This window comes from Rhinoderma darwinii, chromosome 4 (genome assembly GCF_050947455.1).
Source record: "Rhinoderma darwinii isolate aRhiDar2 chromosome 4, aRhiDar2.hap1, whole genome shotgun sequence".
In the NCBI taxonomy this organism is placed as follows: domain Eukaryota; kingdom Metazoa; phylum Chordata; class Amphibia; order Anura; family Rhinodermatidae; genus Rhinoderma; species Rhinoderma darwinii.
This window is the reverse complement of record NC_134690.1, coordinates 79,278,086-79,302,054: the sequence shown is the minus strand read 5'-3', so window position 1 is coordinate 79,302,054 and position 23,969 is coordinate 79,278,086. Positions and strand designations below refer to the sequence as shown.

The 23,969-nt window shown below is 42.4% G+C and overlaps 1 protein-coding gene across 1 annotated transcript in view; it reads left to right on the top strand.

The window, feature by feature from the left end:
* Positions 1-12,552, top strand: part of ATP1B3 (ATPase Na+/K+ transporting subunit beta 3) — a 65,803-nt gene extending 53,251 nt beyond the window's left edge. The window contains exons 3-7 of the mRNA XM_075861236.1: positions 920-1,024; positions 2,451-2,641; positions 3,709-3,759; positions 9,450-9,533; positions 11,686-12,552. Of these exons, the coding sequence (XP_075717351.1) occupies positions 920-1,024; positions 2,451-2,641; positions 3,709-3,759; positions 9,450-9,533; positions 11,686-11,856 (602 nt within the window). The 3' untranslated portion in view covers positions 11,857-12,552. The remainder of the gene's footprint in view (positions 1-919; positions 1,025-2,450; positions 2,642-3,708; positions 3,760-9,449; positions 9,534-11,685) is intronic.
* The last annotated feature ends 11,417 nt before the right edge of the window (positions 12,553-23,969 follow it).

Below are 23,969 nucleotides of genomic sequence, written 5' to 3'. Positions count from 1 at the left end.
TTCGCGTTCTCAAAGAGAATATGTAGCAGGGGTCACATGCCTGATGTTGCTGTGCACCAGACATCTGCCCCCTGGAGGTTTAATAAAGTCCTTGACGTTACTGGTTTTAGTCCCAGGGTTGTTTTAACCTTGATCGGAAAAAGCACATCGGTCCTGACACATACTAAACACAAGTGTGCACATAACGTACGGTTTTATGGGCTTTCTGAAGGTTCGGCACACGAATATTTTTCCCACAGTAAATACGGCAGCTCATAATCTCTTAATTGCATTAACTCCCAACGCTAGGTCCAATTATTTTTGTTATTATTAAATGATAAAACTTATGAGTATTGTTAGAATTGAGTCACATGATTTGGTTTATAAATCCGCAGGTACCGCATATGCGGTTTTTGTCCTTTAAAGCCCCCCTGACAACAAGTTCAGTATGTAATGTTCATCAGGCCCCAGCAGCCTGCACCTTCCCCCTATGGCCGCACAAAAGCTTTTCACACCAAAATTCCACATGACATCGTCAATCCCCCAGCAGGACACATACTGCTTTGTAAGACCTGACCCGCCTGTCTCCTGGGCACTGCTCACTCTAAGCACCCTATTTATAAACCCTCCGCTCCACCTTTCACCAGATCTATACATAATTACATGGATTTCATGGAAAACTTGTTCTTTCCATGCTGGATTTTGACACCAAACATTGCCCTGCAATGTAAAATTCAGATGTTTTGATTTATTATGTGATCTCAACTCATTGGTATTTGGTTATGTTTCATGATCGTGATAAATACATCACCTCAATAAAATGGAATGCGGGCTCGAAGTGATTACTTTGTGATTATTTATAATTTTGTAATATTACAAATTAGTGAAACCCTAAAATGAACTTGTCCCCTATTTTTTCTTTTTTTTTTCTTTTGTATAGGTCTTATGATTTCTCCTAAATCTGCTGGGTTGGAGATTATGTTCAGCAGGAGCGATAAGTCATCATATGAGGTCTATACTAAAGTTCTTCATTCATTTCTAGGGCGTAAGTAAATATGTTGTTTAATACATGAGTGACCAGGCTTACCCTTCTGTCTGCATTATCAGTAATTTTATTTTTTATTTTTTTTACTGCTATTACCTAAAGTGCTCTTTTTACTAGCAGAAGTGATTTGGGTAAACGAGGAGAACAGCTGCAGAGGATTTAAGCCTTGCAGCTTCTCTCTACTACTCCCTAAATGGCTCCCACTCTTAATAGATGCTATGTTGGTGATAGAAGTATGTTATGGAATTGCTGATAAGGTCCTTTTTGTTTTAGTATGTTCGATAATATTACAATTGCTAAATTATGAATAATTTATATTTGCAAATGTTTATATATTTTTTTTATGCTGAATAGGAGATCTGACTTGAATAAACATAGGCATATTTATAGTCTTGGGCATGACAATTGTGTGTAGTTAGCATGGGTGTATTAAATAAGGCTTTGTTCACATCTGCGTCAGGGCTCCGTTCCGTCTGGTTTCCGTTTGTGTCAGTCAGGGCTCCATTCCAACGGAAATCTCAGAGGTTTCCATCACCATTGATTTCAATGGTGATGGATCCGGTGCCATTGGTTTCTGTTTGTCTCAGTTGTGCAGGGGTTCCGTCTTTTTTACGGAATCGATAGCGTAGTCGACTGGTTTCCGTTTGTGTCAATCAGGGGCCCGTTCAGACGGAACGTCAGAACGGTGCCCTGACGCAGATGTGAACAAAGCCTTGGTGTTGGTGCTTCAAAACTGCCTGCGTGACCTTATTGCAAACTTTGCATGCCACCATTGTCCTGCTTTTTTCTCCTTTCTGCCTACTCATTAATATATACATTTTCGTATAGACTTTTGATTATCTGGAGCTCTCATTGATCTGGCATATTCCTGAAAGTTAAGGTAAGAGCTCCACGTCTACAGAATTTACCAATGAGGTCCCGGGTGAGAGGAATTCTGGAATTCTGTCCATTTTTTTTTTTTTTTTTTTCCTCATTATTTTTCCAGGTTATTGGAATCCTGTTTTAGGAAGCCCAGTGGTCCTAGACCCTTGAAGTTATAGCAGTTAAACTTTTTCTGAATGTTTCCTCCTGCTTTCTGTGCCCTGTACAGCTCGGCTGTCAAGCAGTGAAATGGTTACATGTGACGTTCTTGGACATGCTGTGATTAGGAGGTCAGTTGTTCAGTTCCCAGCAGGGCCAAAGTGACCTTCTGTCCTGCTAGAACTTAGGCAGAAAAATATCTGCAAAGACGGCGATTTCCAACATTTTTAACTCTCGGACGCATAACAAGATATTTCAACATTGTTGGTCTAGGTCTTAAATCCTTTGGGGTCAAATTAAAGCCTTGCGTTCTGTTTACATGTGTTGCGATGAATTTAAGAATCATGTTGATTGTACCGGGATGACCTGCAGCAGTTATTTGTAAAGATGTCCTTGTGTCTTCCAGCATACAATGACTCCATACAAGCCTCTAATGTGCCATGCACGCAAGGCCACTACTATGAGCAAGAGGGAGTTGAAGAAAAGAAGTCTTGCCAGTTCAACAGGTCCTCACTGGGACCATGTGCTGGGCTTGAGGGAAATGAGTACTTTGGGTACAATGAAGGGAGTCCATGTGTAATAGTTAAGATGAACAGGGTATGTGTATTTTATGATTTCGTATTTATCTGTTTGGTCTTACATATATGATGGCAAAAAAAAACAACATGCGTATCACCAACCATCTTCTAGATGGGGCAGCAAACTTAACTTCATAAACCATAGTGGAAGTTCCCTGGTCTTTACATAATAGAGCGCTGTAGCTTATGCCTTTTGGATGTCCCACCACATATTGAAGATATGCTAGTTTTTTTTTTCCCCCAGAAAAACGTGTACCTGTTTTTTGTTTTTTTTTACATGCTAATTGGCAGGTATTGCTGATGACCACCTTTTCAATCACTTCTAAAGGAGTTATCCACTTTTGGACAATCTCTACTTGTTAGAAGGTTCCCTTGACAATTAACTGATAAAAGTGTCCCCCTATTGGGACGCCCAGCGATCAGCTGTAATCAATAGGGAAACCTGGTTGTCCGTGTTCAATTTCCCCACAGCACCACCACAGGGGAAATTAAGCATTACACCGTGCCCATTCAGATCAATGAGTTGTCTGTATAATACAGGACAGGCCCTCTTGAGCGAGAAACACTCTATGTAAATGCTCTTTACTCTGGCCAAGAGATGAGGAGTCTTTAACACGGGAGTCCCCTCTAGTAACTCAGAATTCCCTAATGGTGTATATGAAAATGGGTTTTCTATACTGGACAACACCTTTTAAAGTGGAGGGCTAGCCCCAGTTCAGATTGTGGTCCTCCTGTGTCAATGCTATTGCTGGGAGCCTGAACCGTTATCGCATTGATTTCATCAGATGACTTGTAAAGAAATGTTTTTCCATTGTGGACTTCTAAGGTTCTCAAAATCCAATGTTGACTGACAGCAAGTGAACCTAATCAGAGGACTTCTTGCCTATTAGCCCAGCATAAACGAAGAGGGCATCTAATGAAACGTTATGTACAGCAATAACAGCACATATATATAAAAGTTGTCTACAGAAGACAATTCCTTGAATTATTTTTGCTAGTGGGATTTGTCTATTTTTATTCTAACTTTCACATTTTATATAAAATTCTATACTTCTCTAAATCATGACTTTATTTTTTGGTTTTTAGATTATTGGACTCAAACCCCTTGGAAATCCTAAAATCAACTGTACTTCTAAGGTAAGTGGTGATTTTGGCTCAATAAATCAAGAGCAAGGAGTATGTCCTATAATAGGAATTCTATGTATTCCCAAGTTCTTATGATGAATGCTTTTTTTGTTTTAAAAAAATACAAATGTATGACTTTTCCGGTGACTTTTTAGAATAAGCTGTATTGTGTGAACATGAGCGAACTGTCTATGGCAAATATATGCCTTTTTAGTCTGCTTTTTTTTTTTTTAAGCAGTTTTCCCCTCTATCTCTAGAGGCTCGATAACTGAGAATTAGAGGTCGCTGAGCTGGTGGTTGGAGCCTCTGCTTTAATGTCTTCTATATACTGCACACATCGAGGAGAATTGTGCTCTCCTATCTCTTTCTATCACTGCAGCATAGAGGAGATTATACAGCAGTACAGACCAGTGTAGTTGAGAATCTAGCAATCGGGTGAGATATAACACTTAAGATATGTTCACACGCTTAGCAAAAAACTTCTGAAAATACGGAGCAGTTTTTCGCGTAGTTTTTACGGCCGTTTTGGAGCTGTTTTTCGATAGTTAATGAAAAACGGCTCTAGAAGTGAGATGCACTTCTTTTTTGCGGGTGTTTTTATTACCCAGCCGTTTTTTTCAAAGAAAGCACCTCGTCGGAACAGAACGCCATTTTTTCGATTGAAATCAATTCGGCAGATGTTTGAAGGCTTCTGCTTCCGGTTTTTCGGGCGTTTACGGCCCGAAAAACGGGAGAAAATAAGCCGTGTGAACGTACCCTCAATAGAAGCTGCTGCAGCACCGTCTGTGTGTGTCTCTCTGCCTCTCTCTCTCTGTTCCTGCTCCCTCCTCCTCGATAGACTTCCATGAGCAGTTGTAACCTGATCCCTCAGTGAGCTAATAGTTTCTTGTCTTGACAGGTGTTTAGTAGGAGTGAACAATTAAGCTCTATGCACACGACCGTAGAATTCATCCGTAAATACAGACCTATTCATTTCTATTGCCCACGGACACCTTCCCGTATATTTCCAGGAAGGTGTCTGTGCTATTTCCAGAAAGGAGCCGCAAAAGATAGGACATGTACTATTTTTTGCTTTTTACGGACCGTGCTCCCATGCTATAAATGGGAGTACGGCCCGCAAATGCGGGTGGCTGTCCGGGGCCGGCTGTGCCCGTAATCAGAGCGTGATTACGGATACGGTCATGTGTATGGGGCCTTAGGGGGGATCCTGATAAGTTGAGACAGAAGCATTTTCTCTGAATTAATATATGCAAAGTTTGTTGTAAAGTTAGTGAAGATTTAAACAGCAAGCGTTCAGGGAGAAAAGGCCCCTCGGTCAGTGCGATCTATGAAAACCTCATGATTTTTATTGAGTATTTTTTCTCCTTCTTTAATTTCCTTGCGTTGATGATTTGTCATATCAAGTGGCCTGTCCTTGCAGACACTAATATGTGCATCCTAAAAGTGAAAGAATGACAGCATTGCATTAAATGCAAGCAAGTTCGCCACAGATGTACCGTTTTTTGTTTTTTTTTAATGAACATGTTCCATAAATTTTTTGACTACCCCATAAATTAAAAGTAATTGTGACATTACATCCGCTTGGTTGTATGCTCCGGGTCCGCAACTAGTATGTGCCTCGTGGAGAAATAATATTTTTTACTCCCGTACACACATAATAAACGCCTGCTTAACAAAAGGCATCAACATTTATAAATTGGCTTTTGATTTTTCCATATGCCGGATGTTAAGTATACATGTTACTGCTATCACTTGTGGCACCATTTTTTGCTTCGAGTATGTAGAGCTTTTCCTATGATGCCATAGGACACTGCTGGGGAATGCAGGACACAGCGGGGCCTGTTCCTGTGTAAGCGGGTGTAAGCCAGCACCCTTTACCCCCTGTCATACAGTCACACCCATACTCCTTCCCTCACGTGTTTTGTTTTTCTTCAGGCAGCTGTAACTTTGCTCCATACACTCAGTTTGTGAAAGCAGCTGAATACACAAAGCCACAGTCTTCATCAAAAGCGGCGGAACAAATGCTCATAAATCCTTGTAGCATCTTTGCCTTGTGGTTATCTGCTCATGAAGCAAATTGAGTTTCTGCTGCCTTGGGGTGCACTTTGTTATGAACAATACAACTTTGAAATAAAAACTTTCATGCTGGCCCTAAATAAGAGGATCTTTATGGTATTGAATACATGGAACTGGTATATGTATATTTTTTAATATACATTATGTGGCCAAAAGAATATAAACACCCCTCCTAATTGAGTTCGGATCTTTCAGCCACATCTCTCCAAAGACAAATATTGGAGGTAGTATGGGTCGAGCTTAGTGACTGTACACGTGGCACTGTTATGGGGTGCCACCTTTGCCCCACAAGTTAGTTTATAAAATTTCTGTCCTGCTAGATTTTTTCCGGTGAACTGAAGTGCTATTATTGTGAAGTGGAAGCGACTAGGAGTAATAATAGCCACAAATCAGTAGACCTCACAAACGTCAGAGCGGTGACCTGGAGTGTGAAAGCATGTGGCGCGTAGACTTTACCTATGCACTGTTACATCACACACACTACCTGAGGGAGTAACAGCCACACAAGAACTGTGCGTCCATGGTCGACCAGCTGCACACAAGCCTAAGATCTCTATGCACAATGCCAAGTGTCGGCTGTAGTGGTGTAAAGCCTGTCGTCACTGGACTCTGGAGCAGTGGGATTGATTAATCTGGGTTTGGCAGATGCCAGGAGAACGCTGCCTACCGTAATGCAAGTGCCTACTGTACTATCTGGTGGAGAAAGGATAATGGTCTGGGGCTGTTTTTCAGGGTTTGGGCTCAGTCCCTTATTTCCAGCAAAAGGAAATGTTAATGCTACAGCATACAAAGACATTTTAGACAATTGTTTGCTTCTAACTTTGTGGCAAAAGTTTGGGGAAAGCATGACTGTCCTGTACACAATGCAAGCTTCATAAAGATGTGGTTTGCTGTGGAGGAACTCGAGGAACCTGCACAGAGCCCTGACCTCAACCCCTTCGAACACCTCTGGGATGATTTGGAATGCCGATTGCGAGCCGGGCCCTCTCGTCCAACATCAGTGTCTGACCTCACAAATGCTCACAGACCATCTCCAAAATCTTGTGGAAAGCCTTCATAGAGGCGTCCTAGCTGTTCTAAACGCAAAAGGGGGCCAACTTAATATGAACTCCCATGGTTTAGGTATGGGATGTCCAACCAGCTCCTATAGGTGGGATGGGCAGGTGCCTGCATACTTTTGGCCATATAGTGTACTTACCTTGTTATCAGGGAACATGCGTTTTGTTCTCTACACTTTAATATGCTTTCGCCTACGTACCTGGAAGTAAATTTACTCTCCACTTGCCATATGTAAGGATGTCCAAGTAAATCCACACATGCAAAGATAATTTGGAAGTGTCAAATGGTTTTACTTCCCCTACCTAGAAGTATCCAATGGAGACCAGGTAGATTCACTTTTAGCCACATGAGTGGAAATGTCCAAAGGTGAAGAACGCCTCTTGGAACCAGACATGTTACAAAGTTGCACACAATGAAAGAAAGCAAATGTTAATCCCTTTGATAGCATTTTGAATGGCTTGCCGTGTGGTTCTAAATATTATTTACATTGAACAAACTAAGTCCGTTAGGTAGTTACCCATAGAATGCGCTATACATGCCTTGTCCTTGTGACTTCAAAATAGATCTGTTCTAATACGAGATTAATAATAATAATCTTTATATAGCGCCAATGTATTCGGCAGCACCTTATAATTCAGAGAGAACATGTACAGACAATATCAGACATTACATATTGACAAAATTAATTAACACTTAAAGAGAAGTGAGGGTCCTGCTCGCAAGCGCTTACAATCTATGAGGAAAAAGGGGTAACACAAAATGTAAAAAGTTCTTGTACAGTACAATGGTCCAGCCATCTTTTATACATATGGGGTGGTAAACATAAAACTGCATGAGCCAGTCACCAGACAGTATCTGTGTATGACCGGAATGAAGTGCATTAGGGTGCAAGTAATGAGGAGGATACTGTTGAATGAGGGGGTTCGGCATTGAGGAATAATTTAGTAGGGGGAGGGTAAAACAAAAAAATGAATCGGATTAGGGAATGTGATTGGCCTGTGAAAAGATGTGTTTTTAGGTAACGCTTAAAACTGGATGTAATTGCCCGGAGTAGTGCATTCCAGAGAGTGTGAGGTTCGATTATAGAGGATGTTAATATTAGATTGTTGGCAGAACGTAGCATACGGGAAGGGTAGACCGGAATAAAAGAGGAGATTTAAGACGGTGCAGCACTGTGGAGAGCTTTGTAGAGGAGAGTAATACGTTTTAATTGGTTTGTAAAGGGAATAGGCAACCAGTGCAGTGACTGGCACAGGATAGGGGCATTGGTGTAGCATTTGTGCAGAAAGATGAGCCTGGCTGCTTCATTCAGGATAGTTTGGAGAGGTGAGAGTTTGCTGTGGGGAAGACAGATTAGTAACGAGTTACAGTAGTCAAGATGAGAATGAATCGGAGCAAAAGTAAGACAAAATTCGCCACAGAAAAGGGTGAATTCTGGAATTGTTTTTGAGGTGCAGGTGACATGAGCATACAAGTGATAGATCTTTCATTGACTCCTCATATTAAATCAGAGTAGAACATAACCTCAAGACCTCGGGTGTGCTGCCCAAGAGTTATGGTAGTACCACACACTGAGCTGGAGACATCCAGTTTAGGTAGGTTAGTAGATGGTGCAAACACTCGGAGCTCAGTTTTTGAACTGTTCAGATAGAGAGTCATGACGATAGGGACCGTGGAAAGACCATCACTGGTGTTCTTTATTAGAAAGGGGGTGACGTCACGGGAAGAGGTATACTATTGGGTGTCATCAGCGTAGAGATGGTACTGGAAGCCAAATCTGCTGCTAGTTTGTACAATAGGGGCTGTGTAGATAGAAAAGAGGAGATAACATAAGACTGATCCCTGAGGAGAACTAGCAAATGATACACTGAACTAGCAGTCTGAGAGGTAGGAAGAAAGCCCAAGACAGAGCAGTGTCCTCAAGGCCAATAAAATGGAGCATACGAAGTAGGAGTTGATGGTCTACAGTGTCAAACGCTGCAGAGATCCAGAAGAGTCTAGAGAATAGTTGCTGTTAGATTTAGCCTATAATTTTTAACTTCTTTGTACTGTCTGCTACGGAACCCAAGTGTGTATGTATATGTGTGTATATGTATGTATGTATGTATATATATATATATATATATATATATATATATATATATATATATATACATACATACACTCTGTATAGGAAGAATTAAGGTTCTTACTCTTTTGGATATGGCATCAAGGTACCAAAGTAATTTGAGTCTCACAATTGGTGAGGGTTGTCTTGAGGCGTCCACCCACAATCGGGGCTGTTGCTTGGGTTCGCCAAAATAGGCTGCTTTTGGTTCTAGCCTTCTAATACAACTACAGCTGACAACCTTATTGGTTTCGGTCTGTGTCATAACTAATTTATAAGTGCCTTTATGAGGACATTCTGACATTTCTTGTTAAAGGTAAGGTTCTGATTGAGCGCGCATGTTGGCTTTTTACGTACATCGGATATGAGCATGAGGGGAAGGAATTTTTTACACCGTGGCTCAATTTACGGAACACTTGTCATTGCTGGAAAAGGTCTAACGTCAGACTTCTTTGTTCAGGTAGAGAACGTAAGCCTGCAGTATTACCCGGAGTATGGGAGGATCGACTTGATGTATTTTCCATATTTCGGCAAGAAAACCCACGTAAGTGACTGTATTTTGTATGACTTTTGACTTGTTACACGAGTTCGAAATATTTTGGTACTTAACGTTTGCTTTGGCTTTTGATTCAATGTCCATTGCACTACTTGTATTCACATGAAACTTAGTGAGATTTGGGATATGACAGCTCATTAAAATAATATCACTGCAGTGCAGATACAAGAACATGTAACCGGAGTAGAGAAAATGAATTTAGATCATGGCTGTTAAACTTGTGGCCTCAAGGGCCAAATATGCCTCTTGGGATTACTTCATGACAACTTCTACGGACTTTGAGAATTCTATTTTATAAAACCAGCCACCCATAGATTTCTGTAAATAACTTACCTGGACTGCACCCTGTAGATGTATTAAACATCGTCATTTTTAGGATCAAACTGAAAAACATTTGTTTTCTCCATGTTCACTAAGATGTTGCTACCTTAAAGGACAACTCCAGACATACTGGAAAGTTCAAGTCTGACCGGACTTAAAGTGCACTTATCATTCATTGAAAATCACAATCAATCCTGCTGATAAACCTACCGTTGCATAGAGAGAACAAAACTTTTATTTATTTTTTATATATATATATATATATATATATATATATATATATATAAAATAGAGATCTTGCAGCACTCAAAGTGGTGAAAACAAAGTGGTTTATTCAGCCAACAAACAGCGACGTTTCTGTCCAACAATAGAAACGTCGCTGTTTGTTGGCTGAATAAACCACTTTGTTTTCACCACATTTTTTATACTACCTAGTCCTTGGATCTGGATAGCTTGCTTGGCACCTGTGCATCTTCTCTGGTGAGTGCTGCTGTTTTCTTTTGTTGCTATATATATATATGTATATTAAACTTTATTAAATAAGTGTTTTAATTCCACTAGGGGACTTCACAATGCGATCTTCTGATCGCTGATATAACGCTTTGGTATACTTTAGTAAATGAAAGCATTACTGTATAATACTACGACCATGGCAGGCCTGGGGACCTGGCTTCCTCCAATCATGGTCGTTAGAGCAGGAGCCTGGCTGTCAATCCAGCTTGCACGAGACGCCAATGCAGGACTTATACTGGGCTGCCATCTGAAGGTGGTGGGCTAGTCTAAGGCCCATTAGTGCCTGCTGTAAAAAGGTGTATTGGTGGTCACTGATGGGTTAATGTATTCATATATAATATTGATTTATGTAGATAAAATATCAAATTCCCGCCACAATCCGCATGGATCTCCGCTTCCCTGACTCATGTGGGCATAATTCTAGTGGTTTTAACAGTCAGTTTTATATTTATAAATATATTTTTTTTATGTATTTTTTTTTTTTTAGACTGCAGCATGCCCACAAAAATGTTTTTATTTTTTCTTGTTGTCGCTGGGGAAAACACACATCAAGAAAGGTTATAGTATTCCATCCATAAATGTGTCACCATTGAACATGTCCAACTCCAAATATAGTTTCCTTAAAAGAAAAAAAAAATTGCACCAAAACACAGAAAAATGCTGTTTTGTGCCAAATCACTACCGTCAAGTGTGAATTTGGCTCATGTATTATGGCTCCGTACAATCTCCTAGTTGTATCACTTTGCAATGCTTCTGAGGGAGAATATCTCCGTAATACGGCGTCGTGTTTAAGCACGTGAATTTCAATCCGCTTTCGGGTACACCGCCACAGGGATTTGTTATGCCACCATACAGCTCCTGCCGTGTGTATGAACCCTAAGGCTGGGTTCACACGAGCATGTTACGTCCGTAATGGACGGAATGTATTTCGGCCGCAAGTCCCGGACCGAACACACTGCAGGGAGCCGGGCTCCTAGCATCATACTTATGTACGACGCTAGGAGTCCCTGCCTCTCCGTGGAACTACTGTCCTGTACTGAAAACATGATTACAGTACGGGACAGTTGTCCCGCAGCGAGGCAGGGACTCCTAGTGTCGTACATAACTATGATGCTAAGAGCCCGGCTCCCTGCAGTGTGTTCGGTCCGGGACTTGCGGACGAAATACGTTCCGTCCATTACGGACGTAACATGCTCGTGTGAATCCAGCCTTACAGGGTGAGCTCATCCCTAAAATGTATCCTTGTTTCTCTGTTGCGGTCTATCAAGCTCTATGTGGGATATTAAAATGTCTCTTCTTTCTACAGTTGAAATATGTGCAGCCTCTCGTTGCTGTGAAAATCACACCTTCAAATTCCACCGGCACATCAGAAGTCGTGCTCGAGTGCAAGATTCATGGATCCCCCAACTTGAAGAATGAAGATGACCGAGATAAGTTCCTTGGTCGAGTGAATTTCAGAGTCCAAATTAGAGATTAAAATAGGCAGCTGAACAGTGTCCAGTTGAAGACATAGTTTTGTTTTTTTTGTTTTTTTAATATTATTATAATTTTTTTTAATCAGCCATACCTGCTTTTGTAGGACCTGAAACCATCTGGGAAGATCATGTAAATGGCACACGATTCAGGGTAGCATGACAATGTGCTTCCAACATGATGCTTTAACCTCTTCTGTGCTTCGAGGCAGCTAGAGTTCTACAGGCCTCCAGCTATGAAGAGGTTAAACTCGTCCGTGCACACATTTCTCTGCCCCAGTGCGGGGGCCAGTTTACAAACCTAAAAGAATAAATAAATTATCATTTCATATTAGGGGACCTGTAAATAGCTGATTCCGAACATAATACTGGTGGTGTTCGTCCTATTTTTGATGTGATTTTATTCCCTCCCCAAAGCCCCTCTGTGAGTGTTACAAGCTTAATGTGTTGTGCTATGTAAATATTTAATTGAGTTAACACTGGTTTAACGGTCATATCTCAAACGCCTACACAGTTTTAGGGAACAAAAATGACAAATAAGCGAATGGTACCTGACCAACATGTACAAACAAATAAAGATGAAAAAAATGAATTTAAAAAAAAATTGAAAGATTTTATAACCTCTGCAAGAATTGTGTGTCTTGTGCAGATGCCTTAAGTCCTGTATGAAAAAGCAAAATAAAGTGGATTTTAAAAGTGGGGATGTGGATTTTGTGTCAATAACTTATTAACTTGGGATCCAGTAAAGATAATGGAAACTTGGAGAGTCTCAGATGGATATTTGATTTAGCTTAAAATAATAAAAGCTTCGATGTGATCACACTTCTTAAAACAGTTGTGAGAGATCAGGGGGAAAAGGTCTGCTGTTTATTTTACTGGAAAAATAAATGTGGATGAACTGCAATACCAGACATGGTCTATAGATAAGAGTAGCGCTGTTTCTGCTGAACGTATATATTTTTTTCCTCTAATCTTATACAACCTCAACTTCAATTGTGCACAGACCAGGGGCCTGCAACCGCTTTTTGTATGGTGTGCGGAAAAAATAAATCAAATTTGAAGTAATCTGTGTGCCATGCAAACATGAGAGAGGGGCTCTTGCACGCAGGTGACTGCGGCTATTGAACACCAGCTATGGAGGGCTACACACAGGAGAGAGAGCGGCTATATTCCAACTTCATTCCTCATTCTGGTCTATCTTCCTGTCCAGCTGCCTCCAATCTCCATCTAGACCAAGGGGTGGCCACAGCTGGTACGTGGGGCATGGTTCCCTGGCAGCACAGAACACCAGCAGGGGTGCTGCTTTGTATGCTTGCCAGTGTTCAGTGCTGACAAACACAATGTAGTGCCATACTCTCTTATTGGGTTCAGCGCCACCAAGCATATAATGCAGCACCGCACTCTCTCCCTGTGTTAAGTGCCACCAAGAACACAACAGCGCTGGACACCGGGAGAGGGGAGCCTGCCATGAAACCCGTTCCACAGGTTGCTGACTCCTGCTATAGACAATCTATCTGATCTCTGGATCCAAATGTATTCACTTGGGAATTGAAGTGTACCTAATACTCTATTATAGCCTTATTGCTCTTTTAATCTGCTAAATGCAGAGCCTTGTACCAACATGTAGCGTTCACATATCAACCACACAGCAGTGCCTGTGCGCTGGATTATTTTAGGTTTATCAAACATTTTTGTGGGGTTATTTTTTGTTAACTTATTTTGGCGTGGGAAGCAAATGATGTCTTTCCAATAGTTGTAGGATTTTTTTTTACAGAATTTTCTTCCAATGCTTTGCAAGCAGTCTTAGGCTTTGTTCATATTTGCATTCAGGTTTTCTGTTCTGCTTAACAACGTGGAAAAATGAGCCACTGGATCTGTAGTGTGACTGAAAACAACAGCGCCCGACGGAACTTATTAGGGGACTACCATCAAAATTGGTGCAGAGGGAAAGTAGCAGTTGCCCATGGCAACCAATCAGGTTGCTGCTTTCATTTTCCAAAAGACTTCTGAAAAATGAGATGGAATCTGATTGGTTGCCATGAGCAACTATTCCACTTCTCCTTTGCACCAGTTTTGATATATCTCCTTCATTTACTTAAACCCGAGGGAACCATTTAATGTCATGGTGTCTCGTTTTAGCAGACAAAATTGTGCATTAGTGGAGACTCTGATGCAGATGTGAACAGGGCCTCAATTACAAAAGCTGTTTGGTGTCTACAGTACAGGCCTAAATATTTATATGGTAACATACCACAAACAAACCATGTGTAGTCCGATCCTGTGGTCATGTTGCCTTTCATTGTTCCCCTAATTCATACTAAAATAAATTTGGCAGATTAACAAGAACAGGAGACAAGATCAGGCTACATAAAGTGAGTGTTTGCTACTATGGAAACAGGACATTTTTAGTAAGGTTCGTTGGAATCGTTATTTGTCTACAACTCTTCTACTAGGCCTAAGTTGCTTTCTTTTTTATGTCCGGTGCTTTGGAACAATTAAAAAGTTTGCAAGTTTTATATAACCTTAAAGGGGTTGTCCAGTCCCAAAAAATTGATGGCCTATCCTCAGAATAGGCCATCGATATCTGGTCAGTGGGGTATGACTCCTGGCTCCATGCCGATTATCTGTTTTGAAGGGGCTGCAGTGCTCACACTGAATTGCCAATACAATTGTAGCGGCGGTTCACAGTATTATAGTTTTCTCCCATTTACTTCAATGGGAGAGCCCCACTCGTCCGATATTAATGGCCTATCCTGAGGATAGGCCATCAATTTAGATATTTTTTTTTTAGGACTTGACAACCCCTTTTAAGAGGGGTTTCTAAACTAAATACATTAAGGGTATGTTCCCACAGGTCATGTACGCTGATTTTCCGCAATGGAGTCTCATAAATCTGCAGGTAAATCAGTTACAGAAATCTGCAGCAAATAGTGCGTTTTTAGTGCTGAATTTATGCTCTCCATTCATGGCCATGGCCCAAATATGCAGCATCTCCGCACAGAATCCGCAGCATAAATACTGCGGATTTGAAAGCCTCACTACAGAACACTTTCCACTTGACTTATGTACTTTTTTTCTTCTTCGCAGTGTGTGACTGAGATTTCCAGAAATCTCATCCACTTTGCTGCTGCTGTAAATGCTGTGGAATTTCCAGCTCAGAATTCTGTTTCGGAGATTCCGTGACATACTTTGCCTGAGGGAACAGAACCTAATAGAAAATTCTGAATTAATGGCGGAGGTCCCTCACTCAAAACCTCCAGCGAAAAACTGGAGCTGAGAGCAGCAACAGAGTTCTTCATGCTCTAACAGGCTTGTCCATCCAAAAAACGGACAGCCGATTGATTTCAATGGGGACCATCTAATTATTTATCTGCCTTGTGGTGGTGCTAGAAATAAATTTGAACATTTGCTAAAAAGGTTCTTCCACCATATGCAGCCCCTGGAGACCCCCAGCAATCAGCATATTTTCGGGGGACCCTACAATCTTACTTGCTATAAAAAGTTCTGACTAGTAAGGTAAGCAGTGAGCGGTGCGGGGTTTGACAACTAAAAGATTTGGGCTGGGGGTGTGTAAACTGAAGAATTATGAATTTCCATCTACAGTGTGCTCTGTGCGTATACACCCTGCAGCTCCAGCCCCCTTATACCACTGCATGCACTATTCCTGAAGACCTGTAAAGCTGATGCCGATGGAGCAATGGCCATTGTGCGGACAGTTCCCTCTAATCTACCGTTGCCTTGGCACATTTGAGGTGTGTGATTTATAAAAAAAAAAAAATATGCAACCAAACCACTATTAATCCTATGAGGTATACACAAGTGCGTGAATTGTTCGCTGGGGCTTTCTGTTTCCTCTGGCAGGGAAGTATATTCTTTGTAGCAGACAATAGTATTCTGGCACCAAGGTCAGTGAATACGGATGAAGGAAACTCTTTTGTCTTGTAGTCTATACTTTCTTTCCTGTTAGTTTACACAGTACACTTAATTAACCCTTATGGCACCCAAAAAGTTTAAAATAAATCTACATGAAGATGATGTCAGCGCAGTGAGAAAAAAAAAGTTTCTGTCTAATTTAGGAGAGACAGAAAGCCCATATCCAGCACTGAAGGATAAGAATGGTACCAATTGGTAATTGCCATCGTTTTGCATTAATAGGATATTCTAGACACAAACATTTACCAACTATCCACTTGATAGGGGGTGTTTCTGTAACAACTTCTCGTGGGTGAGGGCATAGCCCATTTTAGTAATCTATGTGGGTCCCAATGGGCAGACCCCCACCAATCTAACAGGGGTTAGGTTATAATTATTTTTGGCTGGAATACCCATTAAGTAATGTGGGGAAGAGTATGAAGAGCCTATCCCCAAAAAAAATAATCTGAAAATCTTTATTGGTTGGTACAACAATAAACACGACACTATGTCATAAGAGTTGATCATGCACGAGGACTTACAGGATTGAGCTACCACAAAGTGCTCATTACAAAATGTGGCTTGTAGGCCCTTCCCTAAACGCCATGTGGATGTAGGATTGCGACTTCCCACTGCATGTCATTTGCCACTTCGCTGCTGCCAGGCAATCCCTCTGTTCTGGACTCTGAGATGGGCAGGGTGGCAGTTTGCCCATTTCCAGCTGCTGAAAGTGAGTGTCTCAGGCTATTCCACACTGTTGATGTTTCTGGCAAAGGAGGGATTATCCAATCCAAGAAGGGTTTAATCTGACTGCAACTGCTCATATTTTTTGCATAAGAGACGCTCTTTGTAGTTGCTCTCTAAAAAGTCATTGCAGAGCGCAGCTTTAACTCCTTCCCACATTTTCACGTACTTCATAGGAAGGGTCCCCTTCCTGCATCCCAACATGCGTTTATGTGATAGTGATTGTGGGAGCCTGGCTGTGACTGACAGTTGGGCTTCCGCTGCAATGGCTGGGATCGGGAAAAAAACGCAAAACCTGTCCGTTAAACCCCTTAAATGCAGCGGTCAATAGCGACCGCAGCATTTAAGTGCTTTGACAGAGGAAGGGGGGGCTCCCTCTGTCATCCATCAGTGACCCGATGAGTTGCCTGTTAGTTTAAAACATTATTGCTTTGGTATACAGTCCCATGTACCCCAAAATAATACCAATCAAAACAACATATTGTCCCATAAACGCACATGTGGCTACACGGCCAGAAAAATACAAAAGTTATGGCTTGGAATGAGGCTATGCAAAAACAAATTATTTAAAAAAATTAAATAATGTTATTGTGCTAAAGTAGTTAAACATAAAAAAAAACTATACATATGTGGTATCGCCGTAATCGTACCAAGCCATAGAACAAAGGTAACAATATTTACACCGCACGGTGACCGGCATAAATTTAAAACGAAAATAAAAAACCGAGGCAGAATTGTGTTGTTTTTTTTAAATTCCCCCGTAAAAAAAAAGTTATCCCCTTAATGAAACAGCCTAGTTTGGGCCTTAGAGGGGTATTCTGGTTACAAGTTACCCCCTATCCTTAGGGTAAGGTGTAACTTGCTGATTGGTGGGTGTCCGACAGCTCGGACCCCCACAGTTTACGGGGACCCCAAACTTGCCCAAACCCCTCGTTTGAACCAAGCAGCAGGTCGCTCATTTGCACTGCCGCTCTTTTCATTCTCTATGGGAGCACCGGAGATAGTCGAGTGCAGTGTTCGTTTTTTTCCAGCGAGAATGAATGGAGCGGCAGTGCGCATGAGCAACCTGCCGCTCGGTTCAAACGAGGTGTTCAGGCAACTTCGGGGTCCCCATTCTCGTAAACGGTGGGGGTCTGACCTATCGGACACCCACCGATCAGCAAGTTACCCCTTACCCTACGGATAGGGGGTAACTTGTTGTAACCGAAATACCCCTTCAAGGCTCAGAGCCCATTTTTCAAATCTGACATGTCATGTTATGTGGTAACAACTCTGGAATTCTCATACCTATCCAAGCAGTTCTGAGAATGTTTTCTCGTGACACATTGGACTTTATGTTAGTGGTAAAATTTGGTCAATATATTCAGTGTTTATTTGAAAAATAGCAAAATTTAAAGACAATTTTGAAAAATTTGCATTTTTCGGAATTTAAATGTATCTGCTTGTAAGACAGATAGTAATACCACACAACATAGTTACTAGTTAACATTTCCCATATGTCTACTTTATGTTTGCATCGTTTTTTGAACATTCTTTTCTTTTTCTAGGACGTTACAAGACTTACGTTAAGAACATAAGCAGCAATTTCTCATATTTTGATTAAAATTTCAAAAGCCTTTTTTTTTTTAGGTACCAGTTCAGTTCTGAAGGGGCTTTGGGCGCCTTATATATTAGAAACCCCCATAAACACCATTTTGAAAACTATACCCCTCGAAGTATTAAAAACAGCATTTAGAAAGTTTCTTAACCCTTTAAGCGTTTCACAGGAATTTAAGGCAAAGTAGAGGTGAAATTTACAAGTTTCTTTTTTTTGTCAAAATCCTTTTTATTAAAAAAAATTCTGTAAAACAGACTGTTTTACCTGAGAAACGCAACTCAATATTTATTGCCCAGATTCTGCAGTTTTTAGAAATATCCCACATGTGGTCCTAGTGTGGTAATGGACTGAAGCACAGGCCTCTGAAGCAAATGTGGACCTAGAGGATTTTGGGGCTTCCTTTTTATTAAATATATTTTAGGCAACATGGCAGGTTTTAAGAGGTTTTGTGGTGCCAAAACAGTGGAAACTCCCCAAAAGTGACCCCATTTGGCAAGCTACACCCCGTAAGGAATAGTTGGGGAAGATGTGTCCCCAAAGTAAAAGAACATGACAAATAAGGGCACAGCCCCAACAAAAGGGTGAACATCACCACCTATAAAAAGCACAAAATATGACAGCAGACTGAGTAAGCATCGTGGAAAGGAGCATTGCTTAAAAAATAAAATAAAATTATAATACTTCAGCTTCCTATACATCCTAAAATGCAGTGGCAATAGTAGGTAAGCGCAATCACAGGAAGCAAATGACCATTCAAAATAGACACAAGAAGGGAAGGAAAAGATAGAATGGGATACAAACAAGGCAAAGGAGAGATAATGGGAGTTTGTGGTGAACCTGGACTCCAGTTCCGGATCATCATGGGTAAATAAGCAGCTATGCACCTGGCCGAGACGTGGTTGGAGCAAGCAAACCCCTACACACCTGTATTTAGTCCTCTCGCAGATGGAGTCTCATGGGCAAGGATGGGTGTTGTGTCTCAAGTCACTGCAGTACGGTAGGTGGAAGAGGAGAGGAACCTAAGCCATTGAGACCAAGTGTCCTTGTATCGTGTAGAAGCGGCCGAGGAATGAGCCAGAAGGTGCTCCATTCGCTGAATTAAGGCCACCTCCTGAAACCACTCATCCAACAGTGGAGGAGCTGCCGTTTTCCTCCTGCGGGGCATAACCGATATGGCAGCCTGCAGGAGGTGCCTAATTAGGGAGCGTTTGTAAATGGGTAGTGGCATAGGGTACATGAATAAAAGGGCTGCCTCTGGAGCATTAGGGACTGAGACCCCAGTAACTTCCAATATAATTTTTTGAATCGCCTCCCAAACACTCTGCAAGGAGGGGCAACTCCACCAAATATGAGACATGGATCCCCCGTCGCCCCACAGCACCAACACGTGTCAGGCACCGACGAGTACCATTTATGCAGGGCAGTGGGGACCCGATACCACCTAGAGATAATTTTGTAGCTAGTTTCTTGAGCTCGTATGGCTATCGAGGCTTTCTGGGAAAGGGAGAAACATCGTCTCCATGTGCATCAGAGAATGTTGTGTTCAAGTCTGTCTCCCAAGCCTTACAGAAGGACAGGAGAGGAGTAGTTTATAGAGTGCGGAGATTGCGTGCGTGGGGGACAAGGCAGGAACACAAACGCTCAAATTCAGTAAGCGGCCGGTGAAGGTGAGCCTGGCGCTTAGGAACACTATAGAAATGTTTTAACTGGGAGTATTCAAATATGTGACGTGGTGAAGGCGTATCAGCTGGGCAGATAGTAGCTAATGGGAGTAGAGCGGAATCAGATAGGACCTGAGTGAAGTACATGGGGTTGGCGGAAGACCTACCCAGGAAAGAGAGACGCGCATCCCCGGCAGGAAAGACAGGGTTGTCAGTAATAGGGGTCAGTGGACCCAGTGGCTCAACGAGTGAGCCCCCTATCCCAGAGGACATCAGTGCCAGAACGGTATGGAGGAGGCGGGAGTCCGTCTAATCCCAGGCAGGGTCCATGGTAGAGTAGATAGGGTACGAGTACAGAGATGTTGGGCTAGACGAAGCCAGAGTTTAGAATCATGATTATGAAAGAAGTCGAGGACACGAGCATGAGTCGACATCAGATAATAAAGACAGTCCGGCAGACCCACCCCACCTGCGTCCCTGGAGCGAGTAAGGATTGTCCTACTTAGGCATCGACGACCCGTTGGCCATATGAAGGATCCAAAACATTGCTAGATACGTAGCCAATAAGAGGATGGGATGGAGATAGGGATCGTCTGCAGGAGGTATAGCAATCTGGGGTGGAGTGATATTTTAATAATAATAATACGGCCAAACCAAGAGAATTCCCTTTTATGCCAAGAGGCGAGATCTGTGCGAAATTTACCTAATAAAGGGGCAAAATTATTAGTAAACAATTGTGAGAGATCAAAAGTTATACGTTATACTCCCAAATATGTTAAACCCCTATCAGGCCAGGAGAAGGGGTAATTACTTTTGAGGAGTAATAGTGTCGAGGGTGGAAGGGATACATTCAAAGCCTCAGGCTTGGAGAAGTTGATCTTAAAATTGGACCATGTACCAAAACGGGACAGCTAGGACATCAATGAGGGAAGAGATATATGCGGGTTCGTGAGATAAACCAATAGGTCATTAGCAAATGCAGAGCACTTAAATTCTGTCTCGCCTATGAGAATACCCTTAATATCCGTGTTGTTCCAAAGCTGAGGATCTTTGCCCGATTTAGGGATTACCGTAACATGAGCCAAGGTGGAGCCAGTGGGGAACAAGACTTCAGGGGAGATAGCGGCACTAAACAGTCAGTCAATGTTTTATAAAATTTGGCAGAGTACCCATCCAGTCCGGGACTCTTCCCCCCTCCCTGGCAGGTCCTTTATAACTGCAAGGATCTCCGGCGAGGTAAAATCAGCATCCATCTCCTCCGCCATCTCACTAAACAAAGGCATGAAAGGAGAGGGGAGAAAGGCCCGATTCGGGGAGGAAGGGCCGGTGAAGGGCCTAAGATTATAGAGGTCGGAATAAAATTTGTGAAAGCAATCCGCAATCATGGGGGTCATATGGGCCACATGACCAGAGGAAGATTTAATATTTAGTATATGGGATTGGGCCAACTGAGCCTTTAACACTCTGGCTAACATGCGTCCGCTTTTGTTACCAAATTCATAAAACTTGCTCCGACAAACTTGGAGGGTACGCTTTTGAGCCGAGTCTAACAGACGTCGGGCATCTTGTAGGGCACTCTGTAATTCCCGTAAGAGCGGAAGAGAAAGCGCACGCTTGTGAGCCAGTTCAAGGGAGCTAGTTTTTTGGAGAGCAAGCTTCAGGGAATGGGCCCTTTCTCTTTTAAGGTGCGATGTTTTATGAGGACACCTTGTAGCACACATTTAAAGAGGCTCTGTCACCAGATTATCAAATCTCTATCGCCTATTGCAGGTGATTGGCGCTGCAATGTAGATAACAGTAACGTTTTTTGTAAAAACGATCATTTTTGGCCAAGTTATGAGCAATTTTATATTTATGCAAATGAGCCTTTCTAATGGACAACTGGGCGTGTATTGTGTTTGTAACATCTGGGCGTGTTTACTTGTTTTACTAGCTGGGCGTTGTGAATAGAAGTGTATGATGCTGACGAATCAGCATCATACACTTCTCATCGTTATCACCCAGCTTCTGGCAGTGCACAGACACACAGCGTGTCCTCCCTCGTCCGACTCGATGAAGGACCTGTGGGAGGAAGTGACGTCACAGCGTGATCTCGCGAGAACACGCTGTGTGTCTGTGCACTGCCAGAAGCTGGGTAGTAACGATGAGAAGTGTATGATGCTGATTCGTCAGCATCATACACTTCTATTCACAACGCCCAGCTGGTAAAACAAGTAAACACGCCTAGATGTTACAAACACAATACACGCCCAGTTGGAAATAAGAGAAAACACGCCCAGTTGTCCATTAGAAAGGCTCATTTGCATAAATATAAAATTGCTCATAACTTGGCCAAAAACGATAGTCTTTCAAAAAAAACAAAAACGTTACTGTTATCTACATTGCAGCGCCAATCACATGCAATAGGAGATAGGGATTTGATAATCTGGTGACAGAGCCTCTTTAAGGGCCTCCCACTGCATCATAGGGGATGTGGTATCATGGGCGTGATCGGATGTCAAGTACTCAACCGTTTGCAGCAATTCAGCACTGCAAACCCCATCTAGGAGTAGAGACTCATTAAGTCTCCAGGACAAGGGACTTTTGGTGAGAAAAGGTGTAAGGTGCAATACACTGGGGCATGATCAGACCATAATATGTTGCCAATGGACATGGAAGCAGCCCAGGGAAGGGCATGATGCTATAGGAGGATGTAGTCCAAGCGACTGTAGGTGCCATGCGGATGAGAGTAAAAGCTATAATCTTTGTCAGAAGGGTGTTGAAGGCGCCAAACATCACATAATTGAAGCGGTTAAAGAGCGCGTTTCACCCGTTTGATAGCATTATATGCAATACTGGAGCGACCAGTCAAATTATCCAAAGTCGGATCTAAAGTAAGGTTAAAGTCGCCGCATAGCACCACAGTTCCCCGCACAACCGGAAGGGCAATATCTGTGAGATGAAGAAGGAAAGGGACCTGGCCGGTATTAGGGGCGTAGGCATTGATCACAGTGAACTCACGCCCACCAATGTTTAGAACTAGGATTATATATCTAGCTTCAGAGTCACTGACAACATTGACGACCTGATGAGTGAGGGATTTATGAAGAGCTATGGCAATTCCACAAGATCTGGAAAGCGAATAGGTACATAAATGCCAGTGTGTGTAAAATGTATGTCTAATAGCAGGGGAGTGACCCTCCTTAAAGTGTGTTTCCTGGAAACAAGCAATATTATGCTTAGGCCTTATTTACACAAGCGTGTTCAACATCCGCGGGACGGGCGTTGAAACAGCGGCCGTTCCACGGACCTATGTAATTCAATGTGGCCGTTCACACAGCCGGTGTTTCAATGGACCTTGTGAGGGGTCCGTGGGAATATAGGACATGTCCTATCTTTTCACGCATCCCTCCATAGACTCTCATCTATGGGGGATGCGAGATATCGCATCCCACAGCGCCGAGCACGGATGCACCTCGGCCATGAAAAACTAGTTTTTCATGTCCGAGGTGCACAACGCTCGTGTGAATTAGGCCTAATGAAGGTGGTGCAGGATTTGCGCTCTTTTCAGGCATATTCAACCCCTTCGCATTGAAGGAGGCTATATTGAGGTCAGCCATGAATGTATTCAGAACCGCTCACTGTAATGTTCCGGAAAAAGCCGGAAAGGCAGGAGTTCAGATCACCACAAGGAAGAGAAAGGGGGGGAGGGGGACAGCCTAGGGATAGAAATCACAGCATTAAAGAAAAACAAAAACAGCAACAGAATAGGCAGCAAAAAAGAGGCTGCCGCATAGGCTAAAACACAAAAATGTGAAAGACCAATAAGCGTCCACCGCGCTCCGGGTTGGTCCAGTACCTACAGGGGGAAGGTAACAGCGACGCATAAGAGCAACCCGCACTCCCCAGCATATAATAACAGAAATATAAATACAAACAGCTATTATTATAGACATATTGAAAATAGAGGGGAAGGCATGTTAGCACAACAGGAAGAGCAATACCTAAGGCAAAAAGCAAACTAGGCATCCCACATTAAGCCAAAACAAAAGAGGACTTCCAGGAGCTAAAAAATCAATGGCATGTAACGAAATAAGTCCTGGAGTAGACAAACAGGGCATTGTACTCCACAGACCCTCATGCTGAATGGGCAGTCTCCATAGGCGGTGTAGGGTCGCATTCCTGCCTGCGTCTAGACCGTCTTCTGGGGCCTCGTGGGAGGCGA